General features: G+C 45.2%; 1 protein-coding gene across 2 annotated transcripts in view; it reads left to right on the top strand.

Moving 5' to 3' along the window:
• Nucleotides 1-25,056, top strand: part of CPAMD8 (C3 and PZP like alpha-2-macroglobulin domain containing 8) — a 1,947,746-nt gene that overhangs the window by 302,547 nt on the left and 1,620,143 nt on the right. For both annotated transcript variants that reach the window (XM_069649211.1, XM_069649210.1), the window contains exons 5-9: nucleotides 14,151-14,203; nucleotides 16,161-16,178; nucleotides 18,141-18,195; nucleotides 18,395-18,508; nucleotides 19,961-20,045. In XM_069649211.1, coding sequence (XP_069505312.1) covers nucleotides 14,151-14,203; nucleotides 16,161-16,178; nucleotides 18,141-18,195; nucleotides 18,395-18,508; nucleotides 19,961-20,045 — 325 coding nt within the window. The remainder of the gene's footprint in view (nucleotides 1-14,150; nucleotides 14,204-16,160; nucleotides 16,179-18,140; nucleotides 18,196-18,394; nucleotides 18,509-19,960; nucleotides 20,046-25,056) is intronic.

Genomic DNA, 25,056 nt, shown 5'->3' with positions numbered 1-25,056 from the left:
CTGGTTGAAGGGATTTTCTTAAGAACTTTTATTTTTTTGTGGGTTGCCCAGTTGTTGTCGAATAATTCCTGTGTGTTCCAAGGTGTGGGGGCTTATGTTTGCTGAGTCGATGTTTCAGTGGTGCATGGGTGTTGGTGGTCACAGGGTGCAGTTGTTTGATAGAGGAAAGGTGGGTGGTGAAGCTCGGTTGCTATGGTGGCACAATCTATGCAGGTCAAAGGTGTGGGGGCGGGAAGAGATATACGATGGCTGGAGAGGTGATGAGTTGGTTGCATTGTCTTTGCTGTGGATTTGCTATGTGACGAGTTGATTAAAGTCCATGGTACCTAACAGTTTGAGTAGAGTCTCTCTGGTTTTGTTGATGGCTTCTCTCCCTTGGAGGTTAAGGTCTCTGAGTTTAGATGTCTTGTTGACAGATGCTGTAATGATGAGATCTTTGATTTCATCAAGAAAGGCCTTGTTGGTTTTCAATGGTCAGTAGATCAGGTGGAGGTTAGCTGTCTCGGCTTGGGTGAGTGGGAAGTGGGATGTAAGGGGTCCCTTGGATGCTTGTGTGAAGAGGTCCTGGAGGGTGAGGCTTTGTGGATAATAGCAAGCCATCTACCAGTCTTCTTTTGCCTTTCCTTGTGTTGGATGTTGTAGCCTGTAGGGGCAGAACCTGGGATGTGTGTGGAGGAGGGCGGGGTGAACCTTATCACTGTGATAAACAGTGCATATAGGTTGTTAGTGGTATGAGGACATTGAGGCCAGCTGCATGGTGGAAGAATAATGAATGATGAGGATGAGCTTTCATGTGTATTTTTGAGGTGGCATGTGGTCGGTGATGAGAGGGATTTGGATGAGGTTCTGTTTGTTAGAGGTGTGTGAGAGCGGGGTACAGACGGACTGTTTGAGCATAAGGGTGAGGGTGGGGACGGGAAGGGGTGTTTAGGTTTGACACACATACCTCTGGCTTACTTAGGATGTATGGAACCAGGGTCAGCCTTTTCCAGGTATTAACAGGACCAAACACGAACTGTACATTTCTTTGTCTGCCCATCACCTTGAACGCCTGGACGAGAGGATCCAATTGATGTAACAGTTAAGAAAGGAAAGGAAATGAAGGAAGGGGCAGCGTGTAGCAGATGGATGGGGCAGAGGTCACATGCCCTAGATCCACTTGCCCCAGCTGACCAGCTGCACCACTTTAGGTTGACATGCTGGATATTGTACCAGAGTGGGACGAAGACATGAATGGGTAGAGGTGTGGAAGGGCTAAGTTTTCTTGATAAAAATGGCATTGAGTTTGTTTGTGGTGATGAGGTTGTTGATGTAGGGTCAAAACAGTGGCAGGAGCCGCATGTTGTCCCGCACAAAAAAGTGCTTGGTGGTATCATTAAAGAAGTAGCGGCCCTCTCTACCAGAGATGACTTAAGTGGCAGGGGGCTGGGCAGCTTCCAGGATCTACCTCTCACCCAGCCCATTTATGGAGCAAAAGGTCCCAATACCAGGATATAAACCACAAAGATCCACAGTGTGTGAATTTAAAGGTGTAATCTCATGATTTTTAGCCAAACTCAATCAGTGAGTGCCCGCCCACCTGGCAACGCGCCAGCAGCTAGTGATCAATCACACCGAATGCCAGACCATACTATTACAATGTAAGAGGAGGAAAATTGACGGTGCCCCTCACGCCACCTGTGGCTTTACCCTCAAGACTTTAGGACCAATTGGTTATGGAAATTCCTGCCCATTTTGACCTTACAGAGACCAGTCGCTTGGGGCCCAGGTGGAAGAGGTGGATTAGAGATTTTGATGTGTATATTAAGGCCATCGGGCCCCTGGATGAAGAAAAAAACACAGCCTATTGATACTTGCCATTGGCCGTAATGTATGTGACATTGTGGACGAGCTACCAGCAGATTCAACTGACACCTATGGGAGTCTCAGAACAACTCTCACTGAAACTTCAAACCACACACCAAAGTAGACTGTGAATACCACATAGTTCACACAACAAAACAGACAAAAGGAGAGTCAATGTATGCATCGTAATCGTAATGCGACTTTGCATCTGCCTAAAACATTGTGACCTTAACAGTTACTTGAACAAAGAAGCCCTGAGGTCACAAATCAGTGCAGGATGCGAGAGTGCTGACTTCAGGAAACGACTGCTCCAAAAGCTATGGTCGCTGGAGGAAATCCTTTGCCTAGTGAGATCAGATGCAGCGTTGGCCTTCCAGGTAGAAAATGTGGGCAATGTGAAAATCGTAATTGGACAGTCGAAGGTCATCAACAAATTGGAAGTCATGCCACCTCAAAAAAGCAATGGAGAACCATTCTGCTACAGGTGCGGATACGAGTTTCCCCACAAGAGTACATGTCCGGCTATAGGACAACAATGCATGGCATGTGGGGCAGACAACCACGACAAGGTGGTGTGTTGTATGTACTGAAGCCAAGCACGAAGGTACGAGAGTGGTGGTGGAGCATCCCGCAGTCGAGAGAAAAACCAGCAGGAGAGAATCGATATCATGAACAGTTCCCCAGAAGACACCGGGAACTGTTGCATGAGGAAGAACACAAGAGATGGTGCCTCCTGAATGGCGGTCAAGTAGACCATCAATCACACGGTCCAAAAGGAGACCTAAAAAGTATGTCTGTTACTTGGTAGAGCAGTCTCAAACTCACAGCGGGTCTGGTCAGTCGTCATCAGAGGAGTCGCGAAAGAGGGAATAGCTCCAAGAAGAACCAAGAAAGAAGGGGTATCTATATGCCTTAGGAAATCCTGTTGCGAAAGAACAGAGCCCAATTCTGCCCCTCCAAGTGAACAATATGCTAGCCAAATTCCTAGTCGCCACAGGAGCTACGATGAATGCCATCAGCGAGGAGGTATATAGCAATCTTCTTCATGCCCCGAAACTACGACCCGCAGAATTAAATATATACCCATATAGGTCTAAGACTCTGCAGCCGGGCAAAGGGTATTTCATGGCCCACTGCAGGTGCAATACACAGTCAAAAAAGATACTAATGCATGTTTTGGAAGCTGCCACTAACAGCGGATGCATACTAAGTTTCAAAGCGGCGCTAGATATGGGGCTGATACATGTACTTTAACACCTCATGGCTCACAAATATTTTGACCCATCTGCAAAAAATTGAACAACTGTTTCCAATGCTATTCCAAGGACTAGGCAAGTTGAAGGACAGACACATCAAGTACACATCAACCCAGAGATACACCCAGTAGCACAACACTACTGCAGCATTCCAATAAACATACAGCAACAGGTAGAAGAAGAACTTCATAACTTACTATAACAAGACCTCATCGAGCTGGTTGTGGGTATCACCCATTGTTCTTGTTCCCAGGAAAGACTTGAAGGATATCAGAATATGCGTAGACATGCGCTGTCCCAATGAGGCCATCACGAGGGAGCTGCATCAAGCCTCACGGATTACGCACATGGTCCATCTATTAAATGGAGCTACCGTATTTTCCAAATTAGATTTGAATAAAGGCTACCATCAGCTAGAACTGAGCGAGGAGTGCCGATAAATAACTACCATTGTCACGCACCTGTGGCCATACAGGTATGAACTCCTCTGCTTTGGGGTATCATCAGCAGCGGACATTTTCCAAGCAAAAATACACAAAGTCCTCAAGCATATCCCTAATTACTTGAATTACAGTGATGACATATTGGTGTTTGGAAGGGATCAGGAACAACATGACAACCCGCTGACAAGGGTATGCATGGCTTTAGAAGCAGCCCACCTCACCCTCAATAAAGAAAATGTGAATTTAGTAAAGCCACTCTTCGGTTCTTTGGACTCATTGTTTCATCTAAGGCAATAACCTGAGAGCCAGAGAAGTTGGCAGTGCTCAACAACGCGAAACCTCTAATCAATGTCTCAGACCTGCAATCGTTCTTGGATCTTGCGAGTTACTGCACACGCTACATTCAAGACTTTGCATCCGTAAGTGAACCACTGAGAGCTCTCACGAAACAGCAGGTGCATTTTGTGTATCCAATTCCTGTCAGCAGGGGTTCAAAGTGATTCGCCAGCGCATTTCGGCTGCAAAGAACATGGCGTACTTTAACACAGCAAGAGAAACGAGAATGAGCCGTGTGGGAGAATATTAAACATGCGTTTAGGATATTGGTGGCGAGTTGGACTGGGCAGAATTGCAACATGACTCATAGAGCAGCTCCTCTGCCTGACTAGGTGGTGCAGACAGAGGAGTGTGTTACAGTGGTGGGTCTCCACCTGAAACAATGGGCACCAACATGGGCTATGGTGGGAGGTGACGACCGGGCTGCCCCACCCTTGTTGACATTCTGGGCAACGTTGTGGGCCAGGCAAAGTTGCTAAATATAGAGAGAGACGCTAAAAAGTACCATTTCCTTCCTTCAGTTTCCCTTTCTCTTCTCCTACCAGAGACTATTGTCTGGTTGAACACCCTAGGCAGGGTCACAATTCGTTCACTCATGGACAAGGACCTTTAAGATCAATATGGCTCACGCAGTATAACCCAAATAACATAACTTCTGATGCTTGTGAAACTGTTTAGAATCACATGCTGTGCATATAGTCCAACATCTAGTGGAAATCCCAGAGTGCTGCATCTTTCTTTCGAAGATCGAAAGGGGACGTCGACATGGGCATGACTGTAACACTATCCCTAACGTGACGTGTAGTGTACCCAAAATCCATCAAGCGTCGAGGTCCCTCAGATTGTTTTTTCCACCAACCTAGATGGTCGTTTATGCGGAGCTCGTAAGAGTTTTATATTGTTAACTTTGTCCCCACGACCTACAGTCGTTTAGTCTCCCGACTAATCTTCTCGACGACTGCCTCGTGGGTTTTCTGCCAACGAAGACATCTACACCTGCCCGGCGACTGTTCAACTGCTCGACGACTGTCGACTGCGTGGCATCAGTCCTCCGGCCAGGCCTTTACAGTATGGAGGGTGGACAGTATGGAGGGTGGGGGCATGGGTTTATTCTTCTCTAAGAATGTATTTCTTTTACCACTCTCTTTCTCTTCTTGGCCTGCCTGCCACTACCCTATGCTATGGAAAGGACGCCCTTTAAATTTTGTCTGTCGTGTAGCGACAAGTTTCCTTGGAAGGACACCCATCACCGATTCAATCGATGTCTTCCTCGAGACCACAACGAGAGCTCATTCAAGTCATGTAAGCTCTTTCAACCGAAAACGTTGAAAGACAGGCGGACTAAACGGTGGGCGGTTTACGCTATGAAGCCGAAAGCCTTTCCCCCATTGGCGCCTTCTCTTCAGACGATGAGGAATCCGTCTACAGCCATGGCTCAGAATTGGAAGCCATCGGCGTCTCAGCAGAGCCTACAGGCTCCCAGATGCCTGTTCTTGTCCCCGACAGACAGGTCAACGGCTCTGTTATGGGGTGTTCACAACTCGGCGACAAGGGCACCCACATACCACAGATACGAAAACACACAACTCCTAAGGCCTCATTGATGGAGTCGTCGAAGAAGCGCACAACGCCCACAAGGCCGCTGAAAATGTCAATGCGCCTTCCAAACCTCGCGGTTCTGCGCCCTTCACGCTTCCGCTTTTCGCAGCATGTGGCTGGACATCCCTCTGGAACGGGCGTTCACCCTAAAAAACATACCGTCATCCACACACCGTCCAAGGGTGCACAAGCACCTAAGGCCTCTGTGGAGTCACCGACCGCGACTGCACCGTAAGGTGCGTGAAGACCTTTGATTCAACCGCCGAAAACCTGTGAACGCCTTGCGGCTATCATTTCGGCAGCTACAGAGCATAAGGGCAGCCCCTCTCGTCGAGAGGAGTATTCTGAAGCCCCCCAGCCTCTCTCTAAGGCCTTTTATCTCTTCCCTTTGGCCAACCTTTTCCACCTCCAGGCCCTTCTACCTCTTCCCTATGGACTAGGGCGAGATTTGAACAATGCATGGACAAAATGGCCCGTTTTACTGACTTTTCTGACAGGTACATTACACTCAAAAGACCCAGGGAAGAGGACTCCTGCCCCATTCCTTACAAACTACAGAAAATCCCCATCTCTGCACAGGGACACCATGAGGCTATCTTGGATGTCCCAGAGGACCCAACACAGGAAGATACCTATGAGGACATTAACCCCTTTGCGCAAAACACAGTTGATCAGGCCCCAGACTGGGATCATGATCAGGCAGGGGATCAGGGCCCTTGGCTATTACCTACACATACCCCTGACCCGGACATCATCTGTCTAGATCCACCTTCTTGTATATTGACTTACCAAACAGACAAAGTCCTTGTTTTGAACTTTCTGAATGCACCATGACCCCCAAATGGCCTCAAACATGCCTTCATCATGCCAGCATCCTGTATAAGTAGGCAATGAACCACAGGAGTGCATCGCACGTCATCTGTATGTGAGGGCTATTGTATCCTTTTCCGTTGTAGTAGGCAAATGCCTCTGTGGTGTGTTTCTTGATTGGCAGGTGTGTGCCATCAATGGCACTGATGACCATGGGGTACTGGAAATGCCAAGTAAGGCTTACTTTGTTGTGGAATGGATGTCCTGTGGGGAGCACGGAAGGGTAGCCTACCATGCGATACGTGGCTGAAGTGCCACAATCTCTTGCCATACTGCTTTACGGATGGGGTGGGGGGTCGGGATATGCCCAGAATGTCTCCTGTGAATCGCTGCAGTGAGGTTGTTGAACAATAGCGTAGCACATTGAGCAGTTTCCTCTCTGCCACATGGCATGTGGGTGTCTCTGTTCATGTGTGATGTCTGCCTTTTTGTGGTGCAGGAGGTGTTATGCAAGGTCTTGATTGAGTTGGCATCTTTGTATGCGTTTTCAGTTGGTGTAACATTCTGATGGCTTGTGGAACTTTCTGTGCCCATGTACTCACCTGGTAGGTACAATATCCATGAGTGCTGGGGCTGTGTGGATCATCATGTCCACCTTGTGATATTGCCCCATTTTTCACATAGGTAACATAGTACTGTACTGTGCTCAGTTGTTGGGGGTGTGTGATTTAGGATGCATTTGTAATGATATTTAATAGCAGCGACTGGTGTGTGGTGCGGGTCATTTTTGTATATTTTTGTGATGTTCTTCAGATGAGGGTATTCAAGGTGCCAGGAGAGTAGTGGTGGACTTTGTCTTTCACATAACATGGAGGCACAAACAAGGTGAAACTCACTGTTCAATGACCCTCTATGTATCTCATTTTATTTCAATGATTTTCTCTGTGAATTCTGCCTCCTTCTTTTGTCAATCCAAGATGTACATTGCCATGTAAATGTATTTCGTTGTGCTGCTGCATTTGTGTTGGTATAAGAATCCTTTTGGAATAAAATGTTAGTACTGCTCATTTGTGTTTTGTTGTGTTCATTGACTGATGACTGTATGTGTCTTTGCATGTTGGGCGTTTGCTTTTGTTGGTGTCCATTTGATAAACATGCTCTGATGACCACTGTTTTAGATTTAGGAATGCAAAAAGAGTGTGTATAGTGAAGTTAAATGTTTCCGCTTCACAGCCAGTTGCATTTGCTCGATTGGCCTAGTTTCTTAGGGCTGCGTACATGGTTATGTTGATGAGATTGTACTTGCAATACCCTGAGCTGTAGCTCTTTGGTGTCTACCACCTAATTGCATGCATCTTTCGGCATTCCACAATTTAGTAACAATTTGGGAAAGTAACACTTTATAAGCAGTCAAGAATGTTCTATTCGTACATTTTGGCAACTACAGGTTTCCTCGACTTGGCCCATTCTGAAACAAACATGATTGATCAAATGTCAGAATCTTTTATAATTTGTACAACATATTTCCTCAATGTTAGGATCGAACTATTTTCTAAGAACACTTTGTTCTTTGATACATACAATCTACAGAACATTTTTTGTCAAAAGAATGATTTGTTTTGCAATATGAAGGACCGATGACTGCAGGTCCTGTCAGGCCATGACAGGAAAAGCTCTCAAGGAACGTTGAGGTTACTTGGCAGTGGGGAGGGAAACTTCGAAGGCTTCTTCGAAGAGGAATAAAGACTCCGGGGAGTCTAGGGACTCGCCCCGGTGTAAGTCGAAGAAGTCTTAATCGAGGAGTCGGTCGAATAAAATCTTTGTCTTCTTCATCGAAGAAGGGCGAAGAAGAGATGTCACTGATCTCCCTCTTCTTCTTCTTCTTTGTCTTCTGACTCTACAAGGGTTATCACTTTTCCAACTAAACATGATTCCCAAGAAACTGGGAGGCTTTCAGAGCCTCAGTGATGCAAATCTTCGAGAATGCGGCCACAACCCCCGCGAAGAAGTCACATGAAGACCATGCCCCAGCTCATCCTTCGGTCAGGGACTACTAAACGCTTTAAATCCGGCAAGAGATCATCGAGGGTACCATCTAGAGAACCTTCTCCGATACCTCAGAAAAAGAGCAAGTCGATAAACCTATCCGTGCATAAATCGAAGACCACGCCGGACAAAATGGCGTCAGATTCCAAACCTTCGACACCAGTGTCGACACGATTCTCGACGACACTTTTGACTAAGGCACCTTCAACATTATTGAAGCCAGCATCAGCAACATTGACGCCTCTGTCAAAGACATCGTAGATTCCTGTAGCGTCATCGACACCATTGGGGAAACCAATGCCTTCATGGCCTCAACCCACGGGTAAGGTTTATACCGATTTTCCAAAGAAAGACTTTTTTCAAGTCTATGATTTCTATTTATGAGGAGGATTCTTCCCCATTTGGGTTGAAGTATGGAACAAAGAACGCTCCTGAGGAGCTGGTTGACCCAGAATCGAAGATGTCTGATCTTTATGACTGCCTCCAATGAGCTAGTGGCATAGACACTTCGCCTGAACTGGAGTTTGACAAACCTGATCCAGCTGATCATGCTGATTCAGCATACAGGAATATAATGAATAGGGTTGTGGAGTTCATGGACTGGAGCAGGAATTTTCCTACCTAGGAACAAGATGATATTCTGAGCCAAGGTCCTCAGAAGGATCCAGTATTGCCTTTTCATGCAGCCCTTCAAGGAAGGTCATGTCCAACTGAGAAACTCCAGAATCTGGACCTGCGGTAAACAAAAAGGTTGCCAGAAAATATAGACCTTCATCCTCTGATCCAGACTATTAAACTAAGCACCCTACGCCTAAAAGCTTAGTGGTCCAAGCAGCTACATCCACTAGACAGTCTGCTTATCCCTCTATTCTCCCGGATAGGGATGACTAAAGGATGGATGCTTGGGCTCGCAAGATTTTTTCTTCGAGCAGTATGGCTTTAAAATCAGCCAATGTTACTTGTACCCTTTTGAGGATTACCTACAGCCTGTGGGACTGTATTAGCATGGCGGCTCAGCACATTCTGGAAGGTGAGGAACGAGGCGGCTTCCTGGCTATTGCAAAGGATGGAAAGTAGGCAATGGGGGGAATGTCTCCAGTCAGTACTGGACACTGCTGACAGAATCAGCAGGTCCATGGCTTCTAGCACCGTGCCACGCAGGTTTGCGTGGCTGAGAAAGTCGGGCTTTGCACCGAACGTGCAGGACAGGCGACTCAATATGCCCTTTGACGGCTTGAGGTTATTTGGCAGCTAGGCATATGAGAGTCTAGACAAGCTGGAGACCTCTAAGGCGGCGGCTAAGTCACATAGCGCCTCCATAAGACAACCTCAGCAACACTCCTACTCAGGCTCATCTTCCTGGAGGGGTCGTCCTTTTCGTTTCTATTCCACATTTGGAAGGGGAAGAGGACAGGCTAGTCAAAGAGGACAAAATAGGTTTCCTCATGGTGGACGGGGAAAGGGTGCTAGATCAGCCCTAGCAGCAGCAACTGTCCCCTCAGCCGCTGCTGCAGCCGCCTCTATGGCACTCTGAGGTCTTGACCCACAAGACCCCAGTCGGAGGCAGAATCTCTCAGCATCTGAACTAATGGAGGGGCATTACTTCAGATGCTTGGGCACTGGAAACAGTAGCCCAGGGATACTGCCTTCCTTTTCATAAAGGCCTTAGAATCACCCACCGGGATACAACTCTGTCAAAATTCTGGATCCGCTACTTGTGCAGGAAATGTTAACTCTGCTAGTGAAAGGTGCAATAGAACATGTACCTGCAGCGGAGAGGAACAAGGGTTGGTATTCCCCTACTTTCTCATTCCCAAGAAGGACAGAGGATTGAGACCCATCTTGGCCTTAAGAAATATGAACAAATTCCTCAGGAAGGACAGGTTCAAGATGGTAACCTTTTCTCAGATCCTTCAGGCACTCCAAGGCTGGTTGGTATCATTGGACCGTCAGGCTGCTTACTTTCATGTGCCAATCCATCTCAAGCACAGAAAGTACCTGAGGTTCGCGGTTGGCCGTTCTCATTTTCAATTTCGATTTCTGCCATTCGGGCTGACCGAGGGTTTTCACCAATCGGGTGGCGGTAGTGGCAGCAAATCTCAGGAGAGGGGGTATTCATGTCTACCCCTACCTGGACGATTGGTTAATCAGGGCTCATTTACCCGAACAGGCCCAGGAACATCTGAGGATTACCTGCCACTTCCTACTCGGACTGGGCTTCTCCCTCAATTACAAGAAGTCTCATATGATACCATTCCAAAGACTCCAATTCATCGGAGCAGTCCTGGATACTTCCTCAGGGAAAGCCTCGCCTCCCGAGGTGAGAGCTCAACACATTCTGCATATGGTGAGGCCAGCCTTCGATTTTCTGTGGTTGCTCGGCCTCATGGCATCCTGCATTTTTCTGGCGCCAGAGGCCAGATTGAGAATGAGATCCCTTCAATCGGCCCTCAGGACTCAGTGGTCCCAATTTTTGGGGAATATGTCAGATCTTCTGCAAGTTCTGAGCAGATTTGCTCAAGACCTTTTATGGTGGGCTTGCAAGGACAATATTCTCAAGGGAGAATCTTTTTGGCAACCTTGGCCAGAGATAACGGTAGTGACAGACAGCTCACTCACGGTTTGGGGAGCCCACACCAGCGATCTGACAATCACCGGTTGTTGGTCTCCATCGGAGTCCAAACTATACATCAACCTTTTGGTGCTGAGGGCAATCAGACTAGCGGTGAAGGCCTTTCTGCCCTCTGTACAGGTAAACAATGTCCTGATAATGACGGACAACACAGTGGCCATGTACTACATCAACAAAAGAGGTGTAGGGTCAGTACCACTGTGCGAAAGGCAATGCAGCTCTGGATCTGGGCAATACAAGAAGGATTCTCTCTATCAGTAGTTCACCTAGCTAGAGAGAAAACACGGCGGCGGACGCTATGAACAGGCAGAGCACAGTCTCCCACAAAGGGTAACTAGCTCAGGAAGTCATTCAAGAGATCTTCACCCTCTGGGGAACCCTTCAAGTGGATCTGTTTACGACCGAGGTGAATCGGAAGTGCGAACAGTATTGCTCAAGGGAATTTCCTCTGAGAGGAGCCCTAGGGGACGCCTTTGTTATGGACTGGGAATTTCCGCTCCTCTACCCGTTTCCTCCACTCCCTGTCATTCCTCACGTGATCAGGAGGTTGAGAAAGTACGGAAAATCCATGATCCTAATTGCCCGTATTGGGCCAGGAGGACGTGGTACCCAGACCTTCTGGACATGTCCATCTGCCCTCCAATATGTCTTCCACAAAGAGAGATCTTCTCTCGCAAGCGGAAGGTCGGGTTCTCCATCCAGAGGTCAAGACACTGAGCCTTCAAGCATGGTTTCTGAGAGGCTGAGATATAAGGATTTGGACTTCCCGGATGAGGTAATGGATATTTTGCTTTCGGCCAGAAGGCCAGCAACAAAATCCTTGTACCAGTGTCTTTGGAATAAGTTCAGTAACTGGTGCAAAGATAAGAATTTTGATCCATTCCTATGTGGCACACCTATGGCGCTTTCTTTTCTATTATATTTAGCCAATGTGGGAGTTCACATTGGTACAATAAAAGGATACCTAGCGGCGCTTTCTATCTTTAAGCGCTCCTCTGAAAAAGTATCTTATTTCAAGATACCATTGATTGTACCATTTTTGAAGGGTCTCACTAACGTGTACCCCCCAGTCCCATTCCATGTCCCTTTTTGGGATCTAAATTTAGTATTACAATTCCTTACATGCATTCCTTTCAAGCCTTTGCATTCTTGTCCTCTAAGGCTTCTCACATTGAAAACAGTCCTACTAGTGGCTATTACATCAGCCCACAGGGTGAGTGAGTTACATGCTCTTTCTTGTAAGCCTCCTCACACCATTTTCCATAAAGATAAAGTAATACTCAAAGTCAAACCTTCATTCCTACCCAAGGTTGTCTCTGACTTTCATTTGTCTCAAAAAATCACATTGCCATATTTTTATCCTCCCCCTCATGCAGGTAAGGAGGAAGAAAGGCTTCAAAAACTGGACCCAAAAAGGGCTCTAAGCTTTTATATTTATAGACTTGCAAAGTTCCGACAAAATGACCAACTTTTCATTGGATATACCGGCCACAAATTGGGCCTGGCAGTAACAAAACAGTTTTTATCCAGATGGATAACTATGGCAATTGGAATTGGAGAATGTTACAAACTGGCAGGTAAAGAACCTCCAGATGGGCTAAGAGCTCACTCACCAGGGGCATGCCAACTTCGACAGCTCTTCAAAGGGGTGTCCCGGTGCAAGATATCTGTGCAGCGTCCACCTGGTCGTCTATGCATACATTTGTGAAACATTGTTTAGATTCGACCTCGTCCCAAGGAGGTCTTTCTGCTAAAGCCGTTCTTCATACGGTCCATGATTAGGGTTAATTGGTACTCCCTCCTCCAAATTTTCAATGCTTTGGGAGTCTATCAAAGATGAGGAAAACAAGGGAGGACACAATCGATTCGAAGAACAGGTTACTTACCAACTGGTAAATTTCTTTCAACTGGATGTTCCTCTCACGTATTCCTCATCGACCCTCTCAGTCTACCCCGCTGTAAAATTTACTGGAATTACACACTGTGTTCCTTGAGAGCTTGCGGTCTAAGGGTACGCCTGGTCAACTCCTCAGTTGAGGATATTGAAAAAACAGAACTGAAGCCAACGGGCACGGCTTGAGCTATTTATACTATGGATTAGGTTGATGCTCTACGGCAGCCCTCGAGGGACATCGACGCCACAACATCGAGCACAGCGCCCTCTGGTGTGGAAAAACCTTTTCCGAAGCAGCAAAGGTGATGCTATGAATAGCAAAGATGAAGAATACGTGGGTGGAACATCCAGTCTAAAGAATGTTACCAGTTGGTAAGTAACTTGTTCATCTTATAAAGGTTAGTGCTTATGAGGGTGTTTCACAAATTACTGATTGAATTTCCTTAGACTTTATATTTCACAAATCACCACTCAATACATGCAATACGTTTGATATGTTCAAAATAGTATCTTCATGGGATACAGTGGAACAATGATGAACTATATTACAACATAGAGTACATTTTATGTTTTAATGTTTCATCCTTGATTATTGAAGGTCAAGATTTGTAATTTTTTTATCCACAGTGGTAACAATCATACTTTAATACTATTTTTTACATACATTGCTGTCCATTCTAATAAAAAGGGTCATTTTTCGAATTGCTTTCAATGTGTAGAAGGGGCATACAGCAGAATTAACATATCTGTGGTGCTTTCCTCCTTCTTAAAAGTTCACTTTGTGTAGTGCCTGCATGAGAGTTTCATGCAGCGCAAAACGTATGGATTCCTTTGGAATCTGCCTCCACTTAGCACCTGAAAAAAAGGAGCCAAGCATAATTTGTTGGAGGCTTTTACATTATTGACAAAATGGACAGCAAAAGTGAAGACTAAAGGACGATTTCCTCTAAACTCCACTTTTGTAAATGTTTACAATTGCATCTAGAGACCCAAAAGCATGTATGCTAATGTTAGTGTACCCTGCATGCAATGACATTTTTTTGTAAAATGACCTCCCTTGGGTTTAACTATGCTGAATACTCTGCTCGGAATGTGAGAATTGCCCAAATCAATGCACTGTTTCGAAAGATTACTTGCATCTAACGATGTAAGGATGATTTCTGGTTTCTTGGCTTTCACCATCACATTGAAATTAATAGTTCAGGGTTCTCCCTTCCTATCCTAACATATTTGGCTTGCCAGAAACGAATACTTTTTTAATGTTGCATGTTATTTTGATCTTTTTACAGTGCTGATAAACATGTTCTCGGTCATGCCTGACCTTCGTCCCACCAATGAGAAGGTAATGTTTTTTCCATTTTGACCATACATTTCTGTGTTTCTTAATAGTTTTTATTCTGAAAACAGCATCTTAGTTTTCGTAAGAAAGTGAAACCTCAGCTTTATCCGCTGTAACTGTCCAATTTGTCACTGACAGCTATCATATATTTTCAGCCTCATTCACTCCGATCCAAGATGCCAGTGTGAAGTGTATGCAGGCAAAGGGAGACTGGAAAAGGAAGACAAAGTCAGTGAGCATAGTATGCGTCTTGTAGAGCAATTCCTTGAGGTTCAGCTGAGCACATCTCAAAAGTAAAATTAGGTTATAAACTATGATTGCACCACGATTACAGTATTTAATAGTGTAAAGCCATGCAACTCAATAAATCTGCGATAAATATAAAATAGACATAGATTCTATATTCACTGATCGTATTGAATGTCATGGCTTTACACTACTAAAAATTGTATTCGTGGTGCAATGATAGTTTATAACCTCATTTTATTTGTGTATTTATTTAGCTGAACCTCAAGGAATTGCTCTACAAGACGCATACTATGCTCACTGACTTTGTCTTCTTTTCAAGTCTCTCTTTGCCTGCATACACTTCACATTGTCCATCAGGCACCCATCTATTTTTTCACCAGGCTAAACATGTTGCATTGTTTTTAGATATTGTTTCTTAGGTCTGGTTGGAACGAGTATTGGCTCGGTCTAATCATGAGGTACTGAGAAGATGACTTACATGACAAGAGGTCCTAAAAGGCGAAATAGCAATATACCACTCCTGTCTGTATTTCTCTTTGCCTACCCTAAACACATAATGTATGTATTGCAGGTTCATTATCTTTCTTCCTTCCTGCACTAAACACATCATACAAATAGTGTAGAGTGTACAGTCTGGGTATGTGTACGGCTGTTGCAATCTGGGCACGTGATCCGAATGGTGCAGTTTTTACACAATGTGAATGTCTGTTTCTACCTGTACTATCCATGTGATACAAATGCGTGTATTATCTGTGTGTACATTAAGAAAACAATACAAAGTTATGGCAGCATGTTGTCTGCCAACACAAAATACATGATAAAAGTAGTGTACGTTTTTAGTGTATGAATCTGGCTACTCTAAGCATGACACACTCAATACGGTTACTGCAGTGTTTGCTCCGTGTTGCTGGCTGCAAAAAGCGTGATGACAATAGTATCAATACTTAAAACATATCCAGGCTAAATTGATTTTGTAAGTGCTTCTTTGTATTTGTTCACAATGGTATCAATTGCTTCGCCATTAATATAAACAACATTGTATTGTTTGTTGTCTCACAGAGATAGCAAGCTTAAGGTATTATGTAAATTACATGTGTATATAGTATGTAGGTTTGGCTCACACTTCTTTATGTAGGCCTTTACTATTAATATATTTTAACATGGCTTCCAGTTGATGTTTTACTATTCTCAAAGGTTACTTCAGAGAGTAGTTTCACTCAGGTAACAAATACCCTAAGCGCAGGTAAACTAGACTGTAGGAACGCCAGGCCAGTAGGGCTGGGAAGAGTTAAAACATTGCATGTAAACTTTAAGTTAACTCGTCCTTGCCCATAGACCCATGTATTCATGTTCTACGTTAAAAAAAAGTCACAAAAAAAGACAGAGGATGAAAACAACACGTTTTCTTTGGTCGAATTCCCATATTTTTTTGTGTTTGTTCTCCATTTTTTTTCTTTTTTAATTGCAGGGCGAGACCGTAATACCCCTATTACATCCCCCCCAACAAAAATGTGTTGTTTTCGGCTTTGGAGTTTTTGGATTTTTTTTAACGTAATAACGAATAACGCCAGTTTTGAATTTGGAATGGAAAGCTTTTTAGTTTGCCTTTTTTTGTTAATCAGCAGATACAGAACAAAAACATGTGCAATAGGTATTGCTGGACACAGGGTTTCAATGATCATGGCATTGATTGTTTTTTCTTTTACCACAGATTGAAGCTTACATTGTGGTAAGTCAATATATATATATATATATATATTTCTTTAACATGGCATTCTTAAATTGTAATTTTAATTCTTGTGATAATTGTGAACAGATTACTTCCTAGAAACGTCTATCTATAATTCCGGGGCAAGTTTAATTTGGCATTAGTAATGAATAGACTTGCTTAGTATAGATGTGATGAGGACAGGAGCTGGGAAAAAAGGGGGTATATGGGAATTTCAGACTTGTCATTAAAAAAGAGAGGCCTATCCAGCTACCTCATTAACTTGTTTCTCAGACATGTGCAGAAACAAAGCGCTCACATCATGTTCTGTAATTCCCAGCTTTTCAAGGATATGGCATTTTACACTCCTGTTCGCATTTTATATGCAGGACGACAAGTATCAGACTTAAACATGATGTGAACCTAAACACTAGGACTGACTGACTCATTTTGCTGCCTGAAATGGGGAAACTTGAGATCTCTGGGAACTGTGCTATGGTGTGTAATGTTAGAAGACAGAAGAGAGAGAGCACTTCAATCAGAATACGTAGTACAAAAGGACCCCAACAGACAGTAGGGGGATCCCACGGAGGTCGGCCTTTGAATAGGTGGTCGCAAGGTGGAGCAAACTGTCCCAGGCCTCGCTCGCGACACAGGCCTCGCAGTCGGCCCTATATTCACCCCCTTGCCGGCAGAATACATTCGTTAAGACCTCCTAAGGAATGTATCTGAGCTTTAGCTCATATACATTCAAAGGTACACCTCTGAAACCTAAAACAATCAAGTTAACACTGGGCCTGTGGTTATCCAGTTCCCCTGGCCTATATAGACAACAACAACTCTCTAGTTGCACATTAGAGAGAGCCAATACACACGTGAAGTAAGGAAAGCTCCTGGCAGGAGGCATTGTTATGGAAATATCATACTGCAGCTCACATTTACAGCATTGTGCCATAGTTACTAGTGTACAACGAAGGCTCCAGGTTCATGACCCTAGATACTGTTGGAAGATGACATAGGTTGGGCGACCATGACATGAGCTTTGCACTTACCATCAAAACGATTTGTAGGGTAAATCTGGAGACTGAACACACTGAAAATCTCAAAAAGTACCACCAGCAGCCCCAAGAGGGCCCCTTCAAAATACTATTACCTCCACACATAAACTCAAAGGGATTATTTTTGTGTCTGCTGTTCGCAGTGCTGCTGTCACATTACAAACAAATTGTAAGGGGGCCCCTGTGACAGCCCTGCACGGAGGGTACTATGTGGTGAATAATGTAGCACTGACTTTGTGGCAAAGTATGCAAACCTTGTATTATATTGACCATTCTAATGTGACAGATTGCGCATAGGAGGGGCCTGAGCGAGCAAGCCCTACTCTAATCTGTAAATGCCCACTCAGCAGTGCTGTGTGGGCATTTACAGATGTTAATGTCACTGCGGTGGGTCCAACTACATTAGATTCGGCCCCCATTTGTTAGACAATCCTGGCTATGCCTCTGCATACACATCATATTGTGTCAGAGAGAGTGGCTTCTTCATGTTGTGCCAGATAAGGTCCTGATAATATTGTGCCAGCGAATACTGCTGCAACAGGAAATTCACTGCTTATGTTATGCCCATATTTTGACAAAGAATCCAGTCACCACGCTGTGCTAGAACACGTACGCCTCAGGTTGCGTTGGAGAAAGCAGTCATCGCCCTGTGCCACAGAATGTACCTTCCCTATTGTACCAGGGCATGCTGCATGCAAACAATTAAGTTACTGAAAGCTACATGAAATATAATAAAACTGTCCTTTATGTCAACGAGGCCCACTGATGGAGGAAACCTCTGAAAATGTCCTTTCAAATGCCAAATAAAATGATACCTTGCCTGCTGTGTATGGGTTGTCTGGGCCATCTATTTTTGTTCCTGTTGGTGTGAGTCGTTTAAGAACTATTTGCCCTTTTGACCACTGTTGCCTGAACTAATTCCTAGGACCCACACGGCTCCAGGATGATCCAGTGGAGTGACCTGAAGCCCTTCTGTTGTGGTGAGTGTTCACATTTTTTGAAGGCTACGGGCTTACGTTTTTGTGGATGGTGGAGTTGGGAGGGGAGCTGGAATGGTATGAAAAGGCCATTGACTTAAAATCCTGGCGCTACGGTGCGACTCAGTAGCGTCTTGATTTCAGCTAAATGAAAAGAAAGATTTTTTTTATCTTAAGAATTGCAATGCTTTTTGTATTCCAGGCATAGTGAATATGAGTTTCCCATTGTCCGATCAGCCCATCGTTGGAGAGTGGCTTATATTTGCAGAAACACAGGGTCACACCTACAACAAGTCTTTTGAAGTGCAGAAATATGGTAAGAAATGTTGGGACTGTAGACCCGGATCAAATTATCTTGGCTCACATATTCTAAGTGCCTCATTACGGGGTTGAGGGTAAAACCCACTGATAGGCGGTGGGTTACCGGCAATGCTGTAACACCCTTACTGCCGCCTTATATCCTGGTGCCACCAGGATATCACAAGCGGTGATGGTAAGGGTTAATTTCCATGGACTCCATGGAAATGTTTCACTGAAGCACCGGGAACGGTGCCGGTGCTTCAGTGTGAGACATGCCGGTCTCACTGTTTTGATTCACTATGGGCCAGGCAACTTAAAGTAACTGATTACATGAGAGAAATGTACATAAATTACGAACATCCCTTTTAGAATAAATGAGAGTAATTCATTTGCTTTTGTTAGGACACAAAGAGGGCAAGTCAGCCTCGAGTTTTGCTCACTTTTTCACCTCTCTCTGAAAAGAGCCAATGACACTGACCCATCCTCACTGTGTCTTGTTAGAGAGGCCTAACATTGACAAAACAGAGAATGACCTATTCCGTTTGTGCCATATTCAATTGATGGCACTCAACAAATTGCCAACAGGGACTATGGGATTTTCATTACTGACTTGAACTGGCAACGCCAAGATGAAAGGTGGGACAACATATTGAGGCTCATTATGAGTTCGCCGGTATCGTGGTGGTAAATCCGCCAGGATACCGATACCAGCACTCGGTCCAGTGAAATGATCACCAGATTCCGTTTGCCAGTAGCCGGAGTAAATCCCCATTCCACAGAGTCCCATTGGACTCCATGGGGGATTATGCCAGGATTACCAGCACAGTGAGACCGGTGCCCATAATACCTGCGATTTCTGCCAATAAGTGGGTGTTAGCTGGAGGCCATTCCCCCACCTCATTGACAAACTCGTAGATGGCCGGTGCGGTAACATGCCGGTATACGTTAATACCTGCACATTATTACTGCATTGTCCAATTTATAATGCGCCCCATTGTGTCTTCATCAGCAGTGCTATGTCCCTGTGAGCATCTGGGCAAATGCTGTGTGGATTCATGTTTTTATAAGTTGTTTGGGGTAGGAGAGAATTGGCAGAGTTTGGTGTGGGCCACCACGCAAGAGAAGGCGCATGTCCTGCCTTGCAGTAAAGGGAACTTTTTCCTAAGGATTTTGGTTCATGTGTGCCACCCGAGACGGCATGATTTATTTGCCATGTTATGCAGAGCAAATATATAGATTTCCAAAAACAGAAATAATGACACCAATAGACTAATTAATGATAAAGTATTAAAAAGGGGTTCCATTTTAGCCGTGAATTGTTTTTCATCGCTATGATGGATTTGCATTGTTTCAAAATGTCATTATCAAAAGAGTGTATTCTAAACATTACAGCACTAACCAATACATGTTCTTGCTTCAGGACTGATGCATTTTTATAACAATACTTTCCTCTGTTTCTATATTTTAGTTTTGCCAAAATTTGAACTGGTTATTGAGCCACCTCCTTACATCCGAGATCTCAACACCTGTGAAAAGGCAACAGTACGTGCAAGGTACAGCGGACATGTGTAATGTAATTGAATGTTTTTCTACAGAATTGTAAACAATTGTATAGCACAGTACGCTCTTGAAAACTGCTAGTAGCCAAACCTCCACTTGCATTGTGTCCTCCCACGTATTCCTCCTCTTATGATATCTTCTTTTCCAGCTTCCGCTGCTTTGGAAAAAATGTTCTTCTCGGCAGTGGGCGGTGTGCATCGACAGGGTCGGCCCGATGTCCCTTGAGGGCTACCATCTCGATGACATCATCGTTGAGTATGTATACCACGTGCAGCGCCCGTTGGCTTCAGTTCCGTATTTCTGCAAATGCGATAGCTTCGAGAATTACAGCGCACTTCAGTTTTCTTCAGAAAACGCTTTGACATGCCCTAGTCTTCGACACCTACTACTCCGAAGACCGGTTTTAAAAAGTGCCTTAAATGTGGAGGCAAAATGTCCATTACAGACCCGCATAAGATATGCATCTAGTGCCTGGGCGTCGAGCATGAAACCTCCAACTGTCGATCCTGTCAGTTGATGACAGGTATGGCCTTAAAAGAGCATAAAGCTAAACTGTGGGTAGGAGTGCCCCAAAACCCCCTTCCACTCCATCCAAATTTGGGTCATTGCATGAGTTGAGAGATTCATCTCCTCATCAAAAAAGAACATAATAGCAATCTTACTCGAGGAGCAGACACTCCTCTTCATCAAAAATGTTGAAGAGAAGCCATAGATCACCCTCTTCTTCCTCTCCTTCCTCAGATACTTCTCCACAAAGGAGCGCAGTCTGCCCGACTAAATCCTCCACTAAGGATGAGTGGGACCTTTTCAGGGAACAGATGTTTAAAATCTTTGAGAAAGAGGCGGCGCCCTCCTTGAAACACAAAAAAAGTGGACATGCTCCAGTCAATGACAAGCATATGGCCAAGGCAAAACTCTGCACGCCCCCGAGCCCGGGTCATATGCCTAAGACTTCTCGAGATTCTTCGAATCCTAGATACAACGTGAAATCATCGAAGACATTGTCGGGTTGAGAGTCCCGTCCCTCAAAGCACAAATGCAAAAGTAAGTCACCAGTACCATCAATGCCACGGACGTCGACACCGTTGACGCCATCAACGCCAATTCAGTCTAAAAGCAAGAGATCGATTCCTGCATTGAAGTTCTCGATGCCTTTTCCAGAAAAACCTCAGGAAAAGGAAAAGGTTTTCATGCCTTTACCTAAAAAGGACTTTTTCAGGTCTTTAACCTCAATATATGAGGGTTATGAGATGTCAGATGACAACCCACCTTTTGGCCTTCAATTGGATACTCCTAATATACTTAGGGATACTCTAAATGTGCCAGAAAGTTAAAATCCCAAAGGAGACCATAGTCAGGGAGCTGCATGATACTCTACAAACAGCTAGTGGGGTTGAAACTTTCTCCAGAATGAGACTTTGGGAAGCCGGAGCGGGTTGATCATGCAGATACATCATATAGAAGTCAGATGACTAGGGTTATATATTTCCTAGAATGGAGTAGTCCTGTTCATCCATTTGAGCAGGACAATCGTACGAACATATTGGACAAAGGACCACAAAATGACCCTATGCTACCCTTTCAAGTAGCGCTCCAACAAAGAGTAATCGCAAACTGTGAGGTTCCGGAATCTAGCCCTGCAGTTAATAGAAACCTCACCAAAAAAGACAGGCCTTCTAGTAGCGACACTAGCTAACTGTCAAAACATCCAACACCGTAACGTTTAGTGCTCCAAGCAGCTACGTCTGCCTCTAAGCAAACTACGTACCCAACAATCCCTCCAGATAGGGGTGCTAAACGTTTCGATTTATGGGCAAAGAAAGTCTCTTTCGTCTGGAAGCATGACATTGAAGTCTGCTAACTCCAAATATGCACTAGCAAAATTCACATTCACCCTGTGGGACTTTATAGCTATGGCGGCTGATCACATCCCTGAAGGGGAGGAAAGACGACTTCATGAACCTGATAAAAAGAGGCCATGAGTGAGTCTCTTCAATCAGGTCTGGACTCTGCTGACAGTATCAGCAGAGCCAATAGCGGCACGCAATGTTATACACAGGTTTGCGTGGTTGAGGAAGTCAGAATTTACACCTGACGTACAATCTAGACTCCTCAAAATGCCCTTTGACGGCTCTCATTTATTTGGTAATAAGGCTGACGAAAGCCTTTAAAAGCTGCAGACTTCGAAAGCGACAGCCAAGTCCCTAGGTGCCGCCATCAGGCAGCCACAGCCATTTCCCTCCAGCGGATCATCTTGGAGGGGTAAGTCCTTTCGATTCTATTCCTCAGTTGGAAGAGTGAGAGGCCAGGCTGTTCAAAGAGGACAAAGAAGATTCCCTCATGGTGGACGATGAAGAGGTGCAAAGCCCACCCAAGCAGCAGCATCTTTACCATCAGCCGCTGCTTGGGTGGTCTTGACTCACAAAACCCCAGTGGGAGGCAGTCTGAAAGAATGGCGAGGTATTACTTCGGATGCATGGCCACTGGAAACAGTAGCCCACGGTTACTGCCTCCCCTTTATACAGAGACCTCAGGATCATCCACCAGGAAGCCATTTGCTAAATGTTCCGATTCATTCCTGTTGCAGGAAATGTTGGGCCCGCTAGAGAAAGGTGCTATAGAACCAGTACCTGTAATGAGAGGAACAGAGGATGGTACTCTCTCGATTCCTAATCCCCAAAAAGAACAGAGGATTGAGACCCATGTTGGACATGAGATACATGAACAAGTTCCTCAGGATGGACAGGTTCAAGATGGTCACACTTTCTCAGATCCTTGAGGCCCTCCAGCTCCAGCTCCAGGATTGGAAGGTATCATAGGACCATCAGGATGCTTACTTTCATGTGCCCATCCATCACAAGCACAGAAATTACCAGAATTTCGTCTTTGGTGGTTCTCATCATCAGTTTCGAGTTTTGCCATTCGGGCTGACCTCCACCCGAGGGTTTTCACCGAGCTGATGGCGGTGGTGGCAGCGAGTCTCAGGAGATGTGGTATTCACGTCTACTTCTACCTGGACGATTGGCTGATCAGGGTATGTTTACCCGAACAGGCCCGGGGACATCTCAGCATAACCTGCCACTCTCTCCACAGACTGGACTTCTCCCTCAATTACAAGAAGTCCCACACGAAACCATCTCGGAGACTCCAGTTTGTTGGAGCGGTCCTGGATGTATCCTTGGGAAAAACCTCTCCACCCGAGGTGAGGGATCAACACATTTTGCAGATGGTCACCAAATACCAGAGTGCCCAGCGTCTTCTAGCCTTTGACTTTTTGAGGTTGCACGGCCTCATGGCACCCTGCATTTTTCTGGTGCCAGAGACCCACCTGATAATGAAATCCCTTCATTGGGCTCTCAGGACACAGTGGCCCCAATTCTCAGGCAGGATGTCAGACCTTCTCCAGGTTCCAGGCAGAGTAGCACAAGATCTCCTCTGGGGGGCCTGCAAGGACAACATCCTGAAGGGCGAACCTTTTTGGCAGTCATGGCCGGAGATAACAGTAGTTACGGTCGCCTCACTCACAGGGTGGGGCACCCACACCAACAATCTGACAATCAGCAGTCGTTGGTCTTCATCTGAGTCCAAACTACACATCAACCTTTTGGAGCTGAGCGCAATCAGACTAGCACTGAAGGCCTTTCTGCCCTCGGTACGGGGAAAGAATGTCCTGATAATGGCGGACAAAACGGTGGCCATGTACTATCTCAATAAGAAAGGAGATCTAGGGTCACTACCACTGTGCAGAGAGGCAATGCAGCTCTGATTCTGGCAATTCGGAAAGGAATCTTCCTATCAGCGGTTCACCTAGCCGGAGAGGTGATCACGTCGGTGGATACTCTGAGCAGGCAGAACACAGTCTCCCACGAGTGGCAACTAGCTCAGGAAGTCCTTCAAGAGATCTTCACCCTTTGGGGAACTCCTCAAGTGGATCTGTTCGTGACCAGTGTCAACTGGAAGTGCGAACTGTACTGCTCCAGGACATTTTCCCCAAGAAGAGCTCTAGGAGAAGCGTTCGTAGTGAACTGGGAGTTTACACTCCTGTATGCGTTTCCTCCAGTCCCCACCATTCCTCGCATAATCAGGACGCTGAGAAAGTTTGGGAAACCCATAATCCTAATGGCTCCGGATTGGGCAAGGAGGACGTGGTACCCGGACCTTCTGGACAAGTCCATCTGCCCTCCAAGATGTCTTCCACAAAGAGAGGACCTTCTTTCGCGAGAGGAGGGTCGGGTTCTCCGTCCAGAGGTCAAGACCCTGAACCCAAGACCCTGAACCTTCACGCAAGGTTTCTTAGAGGTTGATATACAAGGATTGGGACCTCCCGGATGATGTAATGGATACTTAGCTTTCAGCCGAAAGGCCAGCAACAAAATACTTATACCGGTGCAGTTGGAACAATTTCTGCAGCTGGTGTAGGGAAAAATATGTGGAACCTTTTCAATGCGATACACCTATGGTCTTATATTTTTTGCTGCCTTTAGCTAATCTGGGGTTCCAGATTAGAACAATTAAGGGTTATCTGGCAGCGCTTAACATATTCAAGCACACCTCGGAGGAGGCATCATATTTCAAAATACCCTTAATTACTCTGTTTCTCAAAGGACAAACACATGTGTTTCCTCCTACACCTTACAAAGTCACATCTTGGGATCTTAATTTTGTCTTAAAGTTTTTGACGTGTGCTCCTTTTGAGCCTTTCCATTCCTGCCCATTAAGGTTGCTAACTTTCAAAACTATTTTGTTAGTTGAGATAACATCAGCCCTCAGGGTGAGTGAGTTGCAGGCCCTAGCCTGTAAACATCTGTTTACCACTTTTTACAAGGATAAGGTTGTCCTTAAGGTCAAACCCTCTTTTCTACCCATAATTGTATTGGATTACCATTTAGAACTTAAAAGTGTGCTTCCAGCCTTCTATCCACCACCTCATCCTGGCAAGGAAGAGGAAAGGTTTTATAGACTTGAACCAAGGAGAGCTCTAAGCTTTTATGTTTCAAGAATGGC

The sequence above is a fragment of the Ambystoma mexicanum genome, chromosome 1p (assembly GCF_040938575.1).
Source record: "Ambystoma mexicanum isolate Mex_15411 chromosome 1p, UKY_AmexF1_1, whole genome shotgun sequence".
Classification (NCBI taxonomy): Eukaryota; Metazoa; Chordata; class Amphibia; order Caudata; family Ambystomatidae; genus Ambystoma; species Ambystoma mexicanum.
This window is presented reverse-complemented; position numbering and strand designations above follow the sequence as displayed.